Consider the following 13594-nt stretch of genomic DNA (forward strand, 5'->3'; position numbering starts at 1 on the left):
AGAAAGCGTCAATAGAAGCCCCATTTCTCTCAGAAAGCGTCAGTAGAAGCCCCCTTTCTCTCAGAAAGAGTCAATAGAAGCCCCACTTCTCTCAGAAAGAGTCAATAGAAGCCCCCTTTCTCTCAGAAAGGGTCAATAGAGGACCCACTTCTCTCAGAAAGAGTCAATAGAAGCACCATTTATCTCAAAAAGACTCAATAGAAGCCCCCTTTCTCTAAGAAAGGCTCAATAGAAGCCCCTTTATCTCAGAAAGCGTCAGTCGAAGTCCCCTTTCTCTCAGAAATACTCAATAGAAGCCCCCATTCTCTCAGAAAGGGTCAATGGAAGCCCCCTTTCTCTCAAAAAGAGTCAATAGAAGCCCCCTTTCTCTCAGAAAGCGTCAGTAGAAGTCCCCTTTCTCTCAGAAAGGGTCAACAGAAGCCCCCTTTCTCTCAGAAAGAGTCAATAGAGGCACCCATTCTTTTAGAAAGGGTCAATAGAAGCCCCCTTTCCCTCAGAAAGAGTCAATAGAAGCACCTTTTTCTCAGAAAGGGTCAATAGAAGCCCCCTTTCTCTCAGAAAGCGTCAATAGAAGCCCCCTTTCTCTCAGAAAGCGTCAGTAGAAGTCCCCTTTCTCTCAGAAAGGGTCAATAGAAGCCCCCTTTCTCTCAGAAAGAGTCAATAGAAGCCCGATTTCTCTTAGAAAGAGTCAATAGAAGCTCCCTTTATCTCAGAAAGACTCAATGCCCCCATTCTCTCAGAAAGGGGCAATGGAAGCCCCCTTTCTCTCAAAAAGAGTCAATAGAAGCCCCCATTCTACCGGAAAGGGGCAATAGAAGCCCCCTTTCTCCCAGAAAGCGTCAATAGAAGCCCCCTTCCTCTCAGAAAGCGTCAGTAGAAGTCCCTTTTCTCTCAGAAAGAGTCAATAGAGGCACCCATTCTTTTAGAAAGGGTCAATAGAAGCCCCCTTTCTCCCAGAAAGAGTAAATAGAAGCCCCCTTTCTCTCAGAAAGGGTCAGATAGAGGCACCCATTATTTTAGAAAGGGTCAATAGAAGCCACCTTTCTCTCAGAAAGAGTCAATAGAGGCACCTATTCTTTTAAAAAGTGTCAATAGAACCTATCTTTCTCTCAGAAAGAGTCAATAGAAGCCCCCTTTCTCTCAGAAAGAGTCAAAAGAAGTACCCTTTCTTTTAGAAAGGGTCAATAGCAGCACTCATTCTCTTAGAAAGGCACAATAGAAGCACATTTTTTAGAAAGGGTCGATAGAAGCCCCCTTTTTTCAGAAAGTGTATAGAAAAAACCTTTCTTTCAGAAAGGGTCAATAGAAACATCCTTTCCTCCAGAAAGGGTATATACCAGCACCCTTTCTTTCAAAAATTGTTTACAGAAACACCCTTTCGTATAGAAAGGGTTTATAGAAGCCCACTTTCTTTTGAAAATAGCCTATAGAACGCCATCTATATTCGAATTTATGATGTTTATTGGATGAATTATTAGAAAATTGTGAATTGAAGAGCATACTTCTAGGCGGAATATTTGAATTTTGTATTATATGTAAACTGGAGGAAAAAATTTTAGCCTCTTTCTCCACACTAGTCCAATATTTTTTTTTTCTTTTTGTGAAAATTTCCCCCTTGGTCCGGGTATTTACCATTATTTTAGGAATCACCTCCAAAATATTCATTAACGCAAATTTCAGAAAACTAAACCTTCAAAAATACCTCAAAAACAGGAAAGTTTTCGTTCGACAACATCATCGACAACTGGAATTGGGGGTGGTGATTCAGCCTTTAGTGGCTCAAATACCTCACATCACAAAACGAAAGGCGAGGGCAAGTCTGGGGACTCAATGAAACCCTATTATGGTACCAGATGTCGTAGCACCTGCAATATTATTGTATCGGCTGTGGCAGACTTTTTGCCGCCACCGGGAACACCAGGCAGTAATGATGATGGCGCAGCAGCTGGAGACGAAGGTCTGGATGAAGCAGACCAGCAACAGCAACAACATATTCGAAGGCAATTTGTGCGAGAAGAAGAACCTGATCCATTTGTATTTAATACCACTGCCTGTTATACAGTTTTGCCCGAAAAGGTATGTAATTTGTTTTTAGTTCTTCGGGTGGGGGAGGGAGGGATTTTTTAGGGGAAACACTTTTCTGCAGATGTTCTTAATTGATTGCCATTTAATTGTCAAATTTGTTTTTGATTTATGGCTTCTTAAATATTAAATTATTTTTTAAAGAAATTCTTTTCTTTTGATTTTGTTCCGCCACGGCTGTGAGTCACGCGATGCTCGAAGGCGGTGCTCTTTAATATCCACTAAATTATGTGACATGTTTTGAACTATTCTAACACGAGATGCCAATTAATTTTGCCACTTTTTTGGTCATAAGAAAAATTAACGCCACAAATTTTTTGATGTTGTGGTAATTTGTGGTTGTTTTGTGACCTATAAGTTTCTTACACCTTCCCTTGTGGGTTCGGTGGTGAAGGATTTGGTGATAATAACGTTCCACTAAATCATTCACCATACCGCCACTCAATGTCCAATCTCACTTCTCTAAAACAATGGCCGATGCGTGTATGTCTTGTTTATTTATTCTTTTTTTTTTCATTCGCGGACTTACTTTGTCCGCAGCTATTTTTAAATATTTGCGAATCACGCTGATGAGATAGCATCGTGTACACAATATACTCACTGCCAATCGTCATGATGTTGATGATGCCATTTATAGGTCATTCACTTGGGATAATTGATTGTGTGATGTGTGACCAAAATGATCGAGAAAAGTGTTTCAGGAGACCCTCCCCCTTTTTGGGTAGTAAAATTTTATTAAAAGTCTTTTTTTTCATTTCATCAGTCCTTCGATGAGGATTCATGTCCCCAGACTCCTGTATCAAAAACGGGTAAAATTCTAAATCTGAAGGATGCCGTCTGCCAGACCAGTGACACCGAAACCAGATATTTTGAGGAATATGAACACAAACGCTTCAAGCAGTCCCACAGCCCCTTAGAGCGAAGAGATTCTAGACGTTCCTATGATCACCGAAGGGCCACTGCAGAGGCATTGTTGCAAGCACCCAAATACGGAAGTGGTGCAAACGAGGGAAACACATTTATGGTAAGTAAGAGGAGAGGGCAACAAAAGTTAGTGTTTTTGGAGATATGGAAAATTAGGATACCAGACATAATACCCAACGGAAATAAGGCGCAAATGACTGAGGATTTTTTTTGTACAAAAAAGGGTTCTCTCAGTGACCTGAGGAATTTTTTTCTATAGAAAAAAGTGTCCTGGGGAATTTTTTTCTATAGAAAAAAGTGTCCTGAGGATTTTTTTCTATAGAAAAAAGTGTCCTCAGGGACCTGAGGAATTTTGTTCTATAGAAAAAAGTGTCCTCAGGGACCTGAGGAATTTTTTTCCATAGAAAAAAGTGTCCTCAGGGACCTGAGGAATTTTTTTCTATAGAAAAAAGTGTCCTCAAGGACCTGAGGAATTTTTTTCTATAGAAAAAAGTGTCCTCAAGGACCTGAGGAATTTTTTTCTATAGAAAAAAGTGTTCTCAAGGACCTGAGGAATTTTTTTCTATAGAAAAAAGTGTTCTCAGTGATCTGAGGAATTTTTTTCTATAGAATTTTTTTTTCTAGCTGTCATTAAGGCTAATTTAGCTTTTGGCGTTATGACGGTCCACACCGCGGTGATAAAGGCCAGGACGGTCATTACGCGCAGAATTCCTTTCTGGTCTTTACGTCATTTCGCCGACCTTTGAACATAAAAACCTTTTGATCACTCTCCAATGAAAGTACCAACTTTTGTTTCCCAGGGTAATGGATTTTGTTAAGGAATATTTACAATAACTTCTCTCTCCTCTTCCCTTTCAGCCTTCGTATTTATCCTCGCCCAATCAGCAGGCTTTTAAATCGGCTTCTATGCCCCGCATACCCTCTACCGAAGGCGAAGATGTGTCTATGGGAGCTAATTTTGGTCCTTTGGGTTCACTGCCCGCATTTATGGCCTCCAATAAGACGGTACAATCCGGCACCGAAGGTCAAAAGAAACCTCGAACCGTTCACATAGATGTCTACTGTACCGGTTCTGAAGATGAAGATCATGCCGATGCGGAATCGAGTTCAGAATCAGATGATAACAGGAGACATGATCAGGAATCCAATTCAACCTTTCAAACGGTACTGGATAATGAACAAATGCGTCTAAGGCATCAGCGCATAAGTGGTGGAACCTTGCCCAGGCGATTAGCGGCGGCAACCAATCAACCGCAGCAACAACAACAGAAATCCTCTTCGGAATACAACTCTTCCTCCTGCAAACCCAGTGAACCCCAAAGCCCTTACATATCGGGAGATTTACAACTGGGTCATGCCATTACCAAATCCAGTACCACCGATGAGGTCAACGAATCCAAACACATACTCTTTCGCAAGCATATTGGTGACCAAAGGGCCATTAAATTGGCCAACTTACGGCAAAAATATTTGCGACAATCTTCAGAGGATATTGCCAGTTTGGGTTATCCCAGCTCCACCAGATCCACAGTGCTTGAAAATACCTGCAGCAGTATGTCCAGTGTTTTAGCTGGCCACGATATAACGGATTCCCACTGGAAGGAGACCGATGATAATGAAGATTATTCTCTCACAAAATCGGAAAGTTTTGAATATGAAAATGCCTTGGATCGTTTGAGAATAAAACAAATGGAAAGGCTATGGTCGAGGAGTCATTCAAAGGAAGATGAAAGCACACAACAACAGAGCTACCCATCATTGCAGCATCATCATCAACCGCATGGACATGGACATCCGCAATCAGTACCTCACTTGCAAACCATTGCGGAGAACAACAACAATAATAATAATAGGAGATTGCAACGGGATGATACCCTACCCTCAGAATCAGATTTTAATTCTGAAACAGATCAATTCTACAACTATCCTTCTTCAATGCAGCCTCCGCAGCAGCGTACCACCTCACCTGCTTTCCAATCGACACAGCATTTTGCCCGCAATCGTCCTGGATTTTTACATTTCTTTGGGCCACAAAATGATGCCACACAACTTCCCTTACCGGAACAACCAATGTCGGCACCCATAGAGGGCTCCCTACTCTATCCCAACTATCAACCCAGTTTACAGAGATGGAAAAGTGAGACACGTGAAAATCTGTCCACTTCGGGCACCCCGGCCCTAACACCCACCGAACTTAGTCGCCACACATCACCACAACCCCAAACAGTAGGCATTTTTCAACGTAGCGGCAGTGAGGCACCACCCACCACCACCAGTGCCACAACCTTCCCCACAGCCACTCCTACACCGACAAGACGTTTAGATCTGCTGCAAACATATCGACAAAGTCCAGCTGCCAGTGAGGCATCCACAAGTTTGCCACCTCCTGGTTACTCCTCAGAATATTTGGATAAGGCCAGTAAATTTGGTAAGGTAGTGGCGGCCCGTAAACCGGGCCACCATGTGGGTCCCACCAAAAATCCCAATTGTTCCTGTGAAAGCTGTCAACGTTGGTTGGCTGAACGTTTTCAAGTGCGTGGTAGGGCTTTCTCGCTGGGAGAGTCACCGTTGCTGAGGAGAACCAAGTGAAGATAACAGAGGTTCCGGCGGCTTATTACAAATTGTTAACGATACTGCCAAAAACAAAAATTTTACTTTTAAGTCCTATTAACCAAATTTTGTGCATTTACCACCCACCCAACAAACACCACGTCCCCGAGTACTGAACCTTCAATGTTTGAAAATTCTGAACAACATTTTTTTCAAAGAAAATGAATTGATAATTATGAATATTAATAAAATTGAAATTATTGAAATGTTCATTGAACACTTAGTTTAGTATATAAATAAAATAAAAAATAAAATTATATAGCATTTAAAACGTAACTGTAACTGTATGTAGGTATTTTGTGTTTATATTGAAGGAAAGATAAGTATATAAGCCCAAATGGATCTGTAACTATGTATATGTATATAAAATTTCTTAGTGATAAGTAGTATCATAAACAGTTCAAATGGAAATATTGAAGTGGGAAATAAAATTATAGCGTTGTAACGAAGACCACAAAAACTACAAGAAATACTTCAGTGAGAGAGGTGTACTAGCAACATCCTTCCTTTCAGAAGAGACCTATATAAGCATCATCTGTTTGAGAATGGGTCTACAGAAGCAACCTCCTTTCAGAAAGTGTCCATAGAAGCAGTCATTCTTTGGGAAAGGGTCTATAAAAGTACGCTTTATTTCAGAAAGGGTCTATAAAAGCACCCCTTTTCTCAGAAAGGGTCTATAAAAGTACCCTTTATTTCAGCATGGGTCTCTAGAAGCACCCATTCTTTAAGAAAGTGTCTATAGAAGCACCCTTTATTTCAGAATGGGTCTATAGAAGCATCCTATCTTTTATAAGAGGTCTATAGTAGCACCCTTTGTTTCAGAAGAGGTCTATAGACCCTTTCTTCCTTTCAGAAGGGTCTATAGAAGGACCCTTCCTTTCAGAAAGGATCTATAGAAGCGCCCTTTCTTTCAGACGAGGTCTATAGAAGCACCCTTTGTTTCTGAAGAGGTCTATAGAAGCACCCTTCCTTTCAGAAAGGGTCTATAGATGCACCCTTTCTTTTAGAATGGGTCTATAGAAGCACCATTTCCTTCAGAAATGGTCCATAAAAGCACCCTCTCCATTCAGGAAGGGTCTATAGAAGCACCCTTTGTTTCAGAAAGGGTTTATAGAAGCACCCTTTGTTTCAGAAAGGGTCTATAAAAGCACCCTTTGTTTCAGAAAGGGTCGTAAGGTTTAGTGGGTCCTTATGGAGACCCTGGACGCGACTGAAGTTACCCCAGCCGACGAGAAAACCACGATAGAAGCACCCTTTGTTTCAGAAAGGGTCTATAGAAGCACCATTTGTTTCAGAAAGGGTCTATAGAAGCACCCTTTTTTTCAGAAAGGGTCTATAGAAGCACCCTTTGTTTCAGAAAGGGTCTATAGAAGCACCCTTTGTTTCAGAAAGGGTCTATAGAAGCACCCTTTGTTTCAGAAAGGGTCTATAGAAGCACCCTTTGTTTCAGAAAGGGTCTATAGAAGCACCCTTTGCTTCAGAAAGGGTCTATAGAAGCACCCTTTGTTTCAGAAAGGGTCTATAGAAGCACCCTTTGTTTCAGAAAGGGTCTATAGAAGCATCCTTTGTTACAGAAAGGGTCTATAGAAGCACCCTTTGTTTCAGAAGGTGTCTATAGAAGCACCCTTTGTTTCAGAAAGGGTCTATAGAAGCACCCTTTGTTTCAGAAAGGGTCTATAGAAGCACCCTTTGTTTCAGAAAGCGTCTATAGAAGCATCCTTTGTTTCAGAAAGGGTCTACAGAAGCACCCTTTGTTTCAGAAAGGGTCTATAGAAGCACCCTTTGTTTCAGAAAGGGTCTATAGAAGCACCCTTTGTTTCAGAAGGTGTCTATAGAAGCACCCTTTGTTTCAGAAAGGGTCTATAGAAGCACCTTTTGTTTCAGAAAGGTTCTATAGAAGCACCCTTTGTTTCAGAAAGGTTCTATAGAAGCACCCTTTGTTTCAGAAAGGGTCTATAGAAGCACCCTTTGTTTCAGAAAGGGTCTATAGAAGCACCCTTTGTTTCAGAAAGGGTCTATAGAAGCACCCTTTGTTTCAGAAAGGGTCTATAGAAGCACCCTTTGTTTCAGAAAGGGTCTATAGAAGCACTCTTTGTTTCAGAAAGGGTCTATAGAAGCACCCTTTGTTTCAGAAAGGGTCTATAGAAGCACCCTTTGTTTCAGAAAGGGTCTATAGAAGCACCCTTTGTTTCAGAAAGGGTCTATAGAAGCACCCTTTGTTTCAGAAAGGGTCTATAGAAGAACCCTTTGTTTCAGAAAGGGTCTATAGAAGCACCCTTTGTTTCAGAAAGGGTCTATAGAAGCACCCTTTGTTTCAGATAGGGTCTATAGAAGCACCCTTTGTTTCAGAAAGGGTCTATAGAAGCACCCTTTGTTTCAGAAAGGGTCTACAGAAGCACCCTTTCTTTCAGAAAGGTCTACAGAAGCACCCTTTCTTTCAGAATAGGTCTTTAGAAGCACCCTTTCATTCAGAATAGGTCTTTAGAAGCATCCTTTCTTTCAGAATAGGTCTTTAGAAGCATCGTTTCTTTCAGAAAGGGTCTACAGAAGCACCCTTTCTTTCAGAAAGGTCTACAGAAGCACCCTTTCTTATAGAAGCATCCTTTCTTTAAGAAAGGGTCTATAGAAGCATCCTTTCTTTCAGCGGGGATCTATAGAAGCCCCTTTTTTCAGGAAGGGCCCGTAGAAGCATTCTTCCTTTCAGATGAGGTCTATAGAAGCACCCTTTCTTTCAGAGAGGGTCTATAGAAGCACCCTTGCTTTCAGAATAGGTCTTTAGAATCGTCCTTTCTTTCAGAAAGGGTCTACAGAAGCATCCTTTCTTCAGCAAGGGTCTACAGAAGCATCCTTTCTTCAGCAAGGGTCTACAGGATCGTCCTTTTTTTAAGAAAGGGTCTATAGAAGCATCCTTCCTTTCAGCGAGTGTCTATAGAATCACCATTTTTTCAGGAAGGGTTTGCAGAAGCATTCCTCCTTTCAGAAAGGTCTACAGAAGCACCCTTTCTTTCAGAATAGGTCTTTAGAAGCACCCTTTCCTTCAGAAATGGTCTATAGAAGCATCCTTTCCTTCAGAAATGGTCTATAGAAGCACCCTTTCCTTCAGAAATGGTCTATAGAAGCACCCTTTCCTTCAGAAATGGTCTATAGAAGTACCCTTTCAGTCAGAAATGGTCCATAGAAGCACCCTTTCCTTCAGAAATGGTCTATAGAAGCATCCTTTCCTTCAGAAATGGTCTATAGAAGCACCCTTTCCTTCAGAAATGGTCTATAGAAGCACCCTTTCCTTCAGAAATGGTCTATAGAAGTACCCTTTCAGTCAGAAATGGTCTATAGAAGCACCCTTTCCTTCAGAAATGGTCTATAGAAGCACCCTTTTCTTTCAGAAATGGTCTATAGAAGCACCCTTTCCTTCAGAAATGGTCTATAGAAGCATCCTTTCCTTCAGAAATGGTCTATAGAAGTACCCTTTCAGTCAGAAATGGTCTATAGAAGCACTCCTTCCTTCAGAAATGGTCTATAGAAGCACCAATTCCTTCAGAAATGGTCTATAGAAGCACCCTTTCCTTCAGAAATGATCTATAGAAGCACCTTTTCAGTCAGAAATGTTCTATAGAAGCACCCTTTCCTTCAGAAAGGGTCTATAGAAGCATCCTTTCCTTCTTAAAAGGTCTATAGAAGCATCCTTCTTTTCAGAAAGGATCTATAGAAGCACCATTCCTTTCAGAGAGGTCTATAGAATCACCCTTCCTTTCAGAAAGGGGGTATAGAAGGACCCTTTCCTTCAGAAAGGGTCTATAGAAGCACCCTTCCTTTCAGAAAGGATCTATAGGAGCACCCTTTCTTTCAGAAAGGGGGTGTAGAAGCACGCTTCCTTTCAGAAAGGAGGTATAGAAGCGCCCTTCCTTTCAGAAAGGTTCTATAGAAGCATCCTTTCTTTCAGAAAGGGTTTGCAGAAGCAATCCTTCTTTCAGAAAGGGTCTATAGAAGCACCTTATCTTTCGGAAAGGATCTACAGAAGCACCATTTTTTTAGAAAGGGTCTATAGAAGCTCGCTATCTTTCAGAAATGGTCTACAGAGGAGGATCAGGAAGTATTTGCTTCCACTAGATTACAACGAGTGAAGTTGGGTGGTCTGTTAACGGAGACGATGATAGGAAGGTGGTCTGAGCCTAGGGAAATAACGGATAGCCAAGGCACCACCTCATTTATCAGACGGGGTACCATAATGGTGATGTCGAACTTGATCTAAGTTTAATAAAATATTACCAGGTTCAAAGAGGGCAGTGGTAAGTCTAATACAAAAGGTTTGAAACGAATTATATAAAAATCAGACGATATTGTTCTATTTGATATATGTATATCTAAACTGGACCTATAATATAGAACTTTTTTATACTCCTGGGGAAGTTCAAATAACCATATTGTGACCAGAAATCAAAGAGACGTCAATTCCGCCGATGACGGATTATGGGGGCTACTTCAAAACGTGAACTCATATCGACTTTTTACAAAAATGGACATCGCTGATCAAGCGGGTAAGTAATAATGATGAATGAATCCTATTCCGTCCGCAGGTAAGCATTTCAAGCCTAGCACAAAGAAACCAAGAGTATTTTCATAACATTGTGTTATTTTGTACCTTACTTTCTATATAGTTGCAATTAACTCTCTCCCTTGTTTTCGTTTACTTCTCCTCGTTCCTTTAGGCCCACGCCCGTCTATCGGAATCATCCCGCAAACTTGATCTCCTGTGTCATTCGCTAGACTTGCGACGTCTAGAATTACCAGCCGATTCATTGGCCGCTCAACAGCTGAAAAGTGAACTGCAAACGGTGCAGCAAGCCTCATCGCCAGTACCCTTCAACTACACCTCATTACAGCCCTTCCATGCTGGTCTCTTGGGAGGTAAACCGTATCAACAGGTTTCCACGTTGGGCCGGTGTGCCAGTGTAACGGGCAAACTCGAAGTTCGGCTAATGGGTTGCCAGGGCCTGCTGGAAGATGTACCCGGTCGTTCGCGACGTGATAAAGACAATAACTCTAGTCCGGGTGATTTGCGTAGCTTCGTAAAGGGTGTCACCTCACGCAGCAGTTCAAAAAGTTATTCCGTTAAAGATGAGACATCATCGGAAATAATGGCCGTCATCAAGCTGGACAATATGACCGTGGCCCAGACCTCTTGGAAGCCATGTTCGCAACAAGCCTGGGATCAGCGTTTCTCCATTGATCTAGATCGTTCTCGTGAATTGGAAATTGGTGTTTACTGGCGTGATTGGCGTTCTCTGTGTGCTGTTAAATTTTTGCGTTTGGAGGAGTTCATTGATGATGTGCGGCATGGTATGGCGTTGCAGTTGGAACCCCAAGGTCTGCTCTTTGCTGAAATCAAATTCTTGAATCCCATGATTTCACAGAAACCCAAACTACGGCGCCAGCAAATGATTTTCAACAAGCAACAGGTCAAGAACATACCACGTGCCAAACAAATGAACATCAATGTGGCCACCTGGGGACGTTTGTTGAAGCGTAATGCCCCCTCCAACACCATATTGGCTGGTGGTAAAATGCAAGCCACCAGAGACAGTGAGTCGCCAATTTCCCGTACACCCTCCTCGGGTACCATTGATCAAGAACCAGAACCCTATTCACCTGGCATTCTGGCTCAAAATATGCAATATGACCCAGAAGCTGGAAGTACTGAACATATTGAAACACCCGGAGAATGTCCTGATCCCTCAGTATCCGGTTTAAGTGGTAAACGTCCATTGTCGATGCAAGGTATTGCTGCTTTGCCACCTGAGGTGGTGGCAACATCGCCACAACAAAAAAATTCGACGGCTGCTGCCAATAATAATTTACATCTCAACATAACGGGAAAATTGTTGCAGCCAAATCCCATACCTAAGCCACCCACCAGTGCTGGATCGAAACAGACCACACCCACAGATGTGGTGCCACCGCCAGTACCGGCCACATCTCCACCAAAAATGGATCAAGAGGTAAGTCCCATTGGATTGAGTGTTTATTTTCATCATAAACAAAAACTGTCATCTCTATATGCCTGCAACATCAAAAGCATCAAAATTAAGCATGAGCTTGTTACATATCATCACTCTCGCTCTCTTTCTCCATCTTACCTATCTACACTCATTCATTTCCATTGCAAAAACATACTATCGCTTTCTCGTTGTTACATTCTATCGTTCTCTGTGCCTCTTCCATCATACATCCATCTATGCGTTTTTTTCTCTTTCCTTCTCTCTCTTGCTATCATATCTCTATCTCTGTATTTGCAAAATTTGAGAGGATTTGGAATGGGAAGTTGTTTTTTGTTCTCTCTTTTTGTAAAAAGTAGTAACATTTGGTTGAGGAGAGGAAACACAGTGATTTTTATCTTGATTAAAAAAAAATGCAAATAATTTCATTTCGGAAAATTTACAAAACATCTGAAACAGAATCACTGTCGAAAGGTAACAGCAATGGTGAACCTAATTTTCGTAGGTGACAAAAGACATTCTGTAGGTTTCCAGCGTAAGTTTTTAAGAGTTTGTTGGTTTGGTATTATAAACACTTATTCTACTGATATACCCGTCACCACAGTCTACATCAAAAAACAAAAAAAAAAAAAAAAACAAGTAAGAACGGCGTTAAGTTCGGCCGAACTTGTTATACCCTCCACCATAAGTTAGTTTTATTGAAGTAAAATTGAATAATTAGTTTCATATCGTGAATGAAGAAGACTTAATACTAAATTTCAGCAATTTCGGTAAAATAATGTGAGGCACCATTCTATGGAGGCTATTTCAAAACGTCGATCTATACCGACAAATTTCTAACGGAAAGCTTTTAGGCTCAAAGAAGACTAAATACCAAATTTCCTATATTTCGGTAAGAGAACGTGGCTAAAACTTAAAAAATACCGAAAATCAAGAAGTAAGCTTCAATGGGGATATAGGAAGACGTGGACCTATACGGATAATACTCTTCTGGGATATTTTATAACTCTTGGAAGACGAAATAACGAATTTCAGCCATTTCAGTTGGATATTGACGTCACAATCTTCAGTATTACGAAAATCGGGAGGTACCGTTCTATGGGGGCTATATCGAAACGTGGACCTATACCGACGAATTTTAGTCAGAAATGGGGCAATATGAACGCGTGTACCTGTACAGACATATTTCTGGCGAACAGTTTTATATCACATTGAAGACTAAATACCAAATTTCAGCCATTTTGGTGGAATATTGAAGACACAACCTTCAAAATACGAAAAATCGGGAGGTACCTTTCCATGGGGGCTATATGAAGGCGTGGACCTATACAGACAAATTTAAAGGAGAATTTTGAGTACCCCCAACGAAGTCTAAATACCAAATTTCAGCCATTTCGGTGGAATATTGAGGCCACAACGTTCAAAATACCGAAAATCGGGAGGTACCGTTCTATGAGGGCTATATGAAGGCATGGACCGATACCGACGAAGTTCTGGGGGATAGTTTTATACCACCAACGTAGACTATGTACCAAATTTCAGCCATTTCGGTGTGAAAATGAAGCTAAAACCTTCAAAATACCGAAAATCGGGAGGTACCGTTCTATGGGAGCTATATGAAGGTGTGGACCGATACCGGCAAAATTCTGGGGGAAAGTTTTATACCCATAAAGAAGACTACGTTCCACATTTCAGCCATTTTGGTAGGATAATGAAGCTAAAACCTTAAAAATACCGAAAATCGGGAGGTACCGTTCTATGGGGGCTATATGAAGGTGTGGACCGATACCTGCAAAATTCTGGGGGAAAGTTTTATACCCCTAAAGAAGACTACATACCAAATTTCACCCATTTTGGTAAGATAATGAAGCTAAAACCTTAAAAATACCGAAAATCGGGAGATACCGGTCTATGGGGGCTATATGAAGGTGTGGACCGATACCGACAAAATTATGGGGGAAAGTTTTATACCCCTAAAGAAGACT

The 13594-nt window shown here is 41.3% G+C and overlaps 2 protein-coding genes across 62 annotated transcripts in view; both read left to right on the forward strand.

Annotated features, from left to right (window-relative positions):
* The window catches only part of LOC141405953 (uncharacterized), a 105329-nt gene extending 99437 nt beyond the window's left edge, over positions 1-5892 (forward strand). For 9 of the 12 annotated variants that reach the window (XM_073990911.1, XM_073990906.1, XM_073990909.1 and 6 more), the window contains exons 3-5: positions 1681-2076; positions 2846-3106; positions 3865-5892. In XM_073990911.1, coding sequence (XP_073847012.1) covers positions 1681-2076; positions 2846-3106; positions 3865-5595 — 2388 coding nt within the window. In that variant the 3' untranslated portion in view covers positions 5596-5892. The remainder of the gene's footprint in view (positions 1-1680; positions 2077-2845; positions 3107-3864) is intronic. The other 3 variants (XM_073990914.1, XM_073990912.1, XM_073990913.1) reach the window with 1 other exon arrangement.
* Positions 1-13594, forward strand: part of Pkn (serine/threonine-protein kinase N) — a 297850-nt gene that overhangs the window by 236851 nt on the left and 47405 nt on the right. For all 50 annotated transcript variants that reach the window (XM_073990896.1, XM_073990881.1, XM_073990853.1 and 47 more), the window contains exon 5: positions 10323-11612. In XM_073990896.1, coding sequence (XP_073846997.1) covers positions 10323-11612 — 1290 coding nt within the window. The remainder of the gene's footprint in view (positions 1-10322; positions 11613-13594) is intronic.

The sequence above is a fragment of the Musca autumnalis genome, unplaced genomic scaffold, assembly GCF_047663935.1.
Source record: "Musca autumnalis isolate F117 unplaced genomic scaffold, ASM4766393v1 scaffold_5, whole genome shotgun sequence".
NCBI lineage: Eukaryota > Metazoa > Arthropoda > Insecta > Diptera > Muscidae > Musca > Musca autumnalis.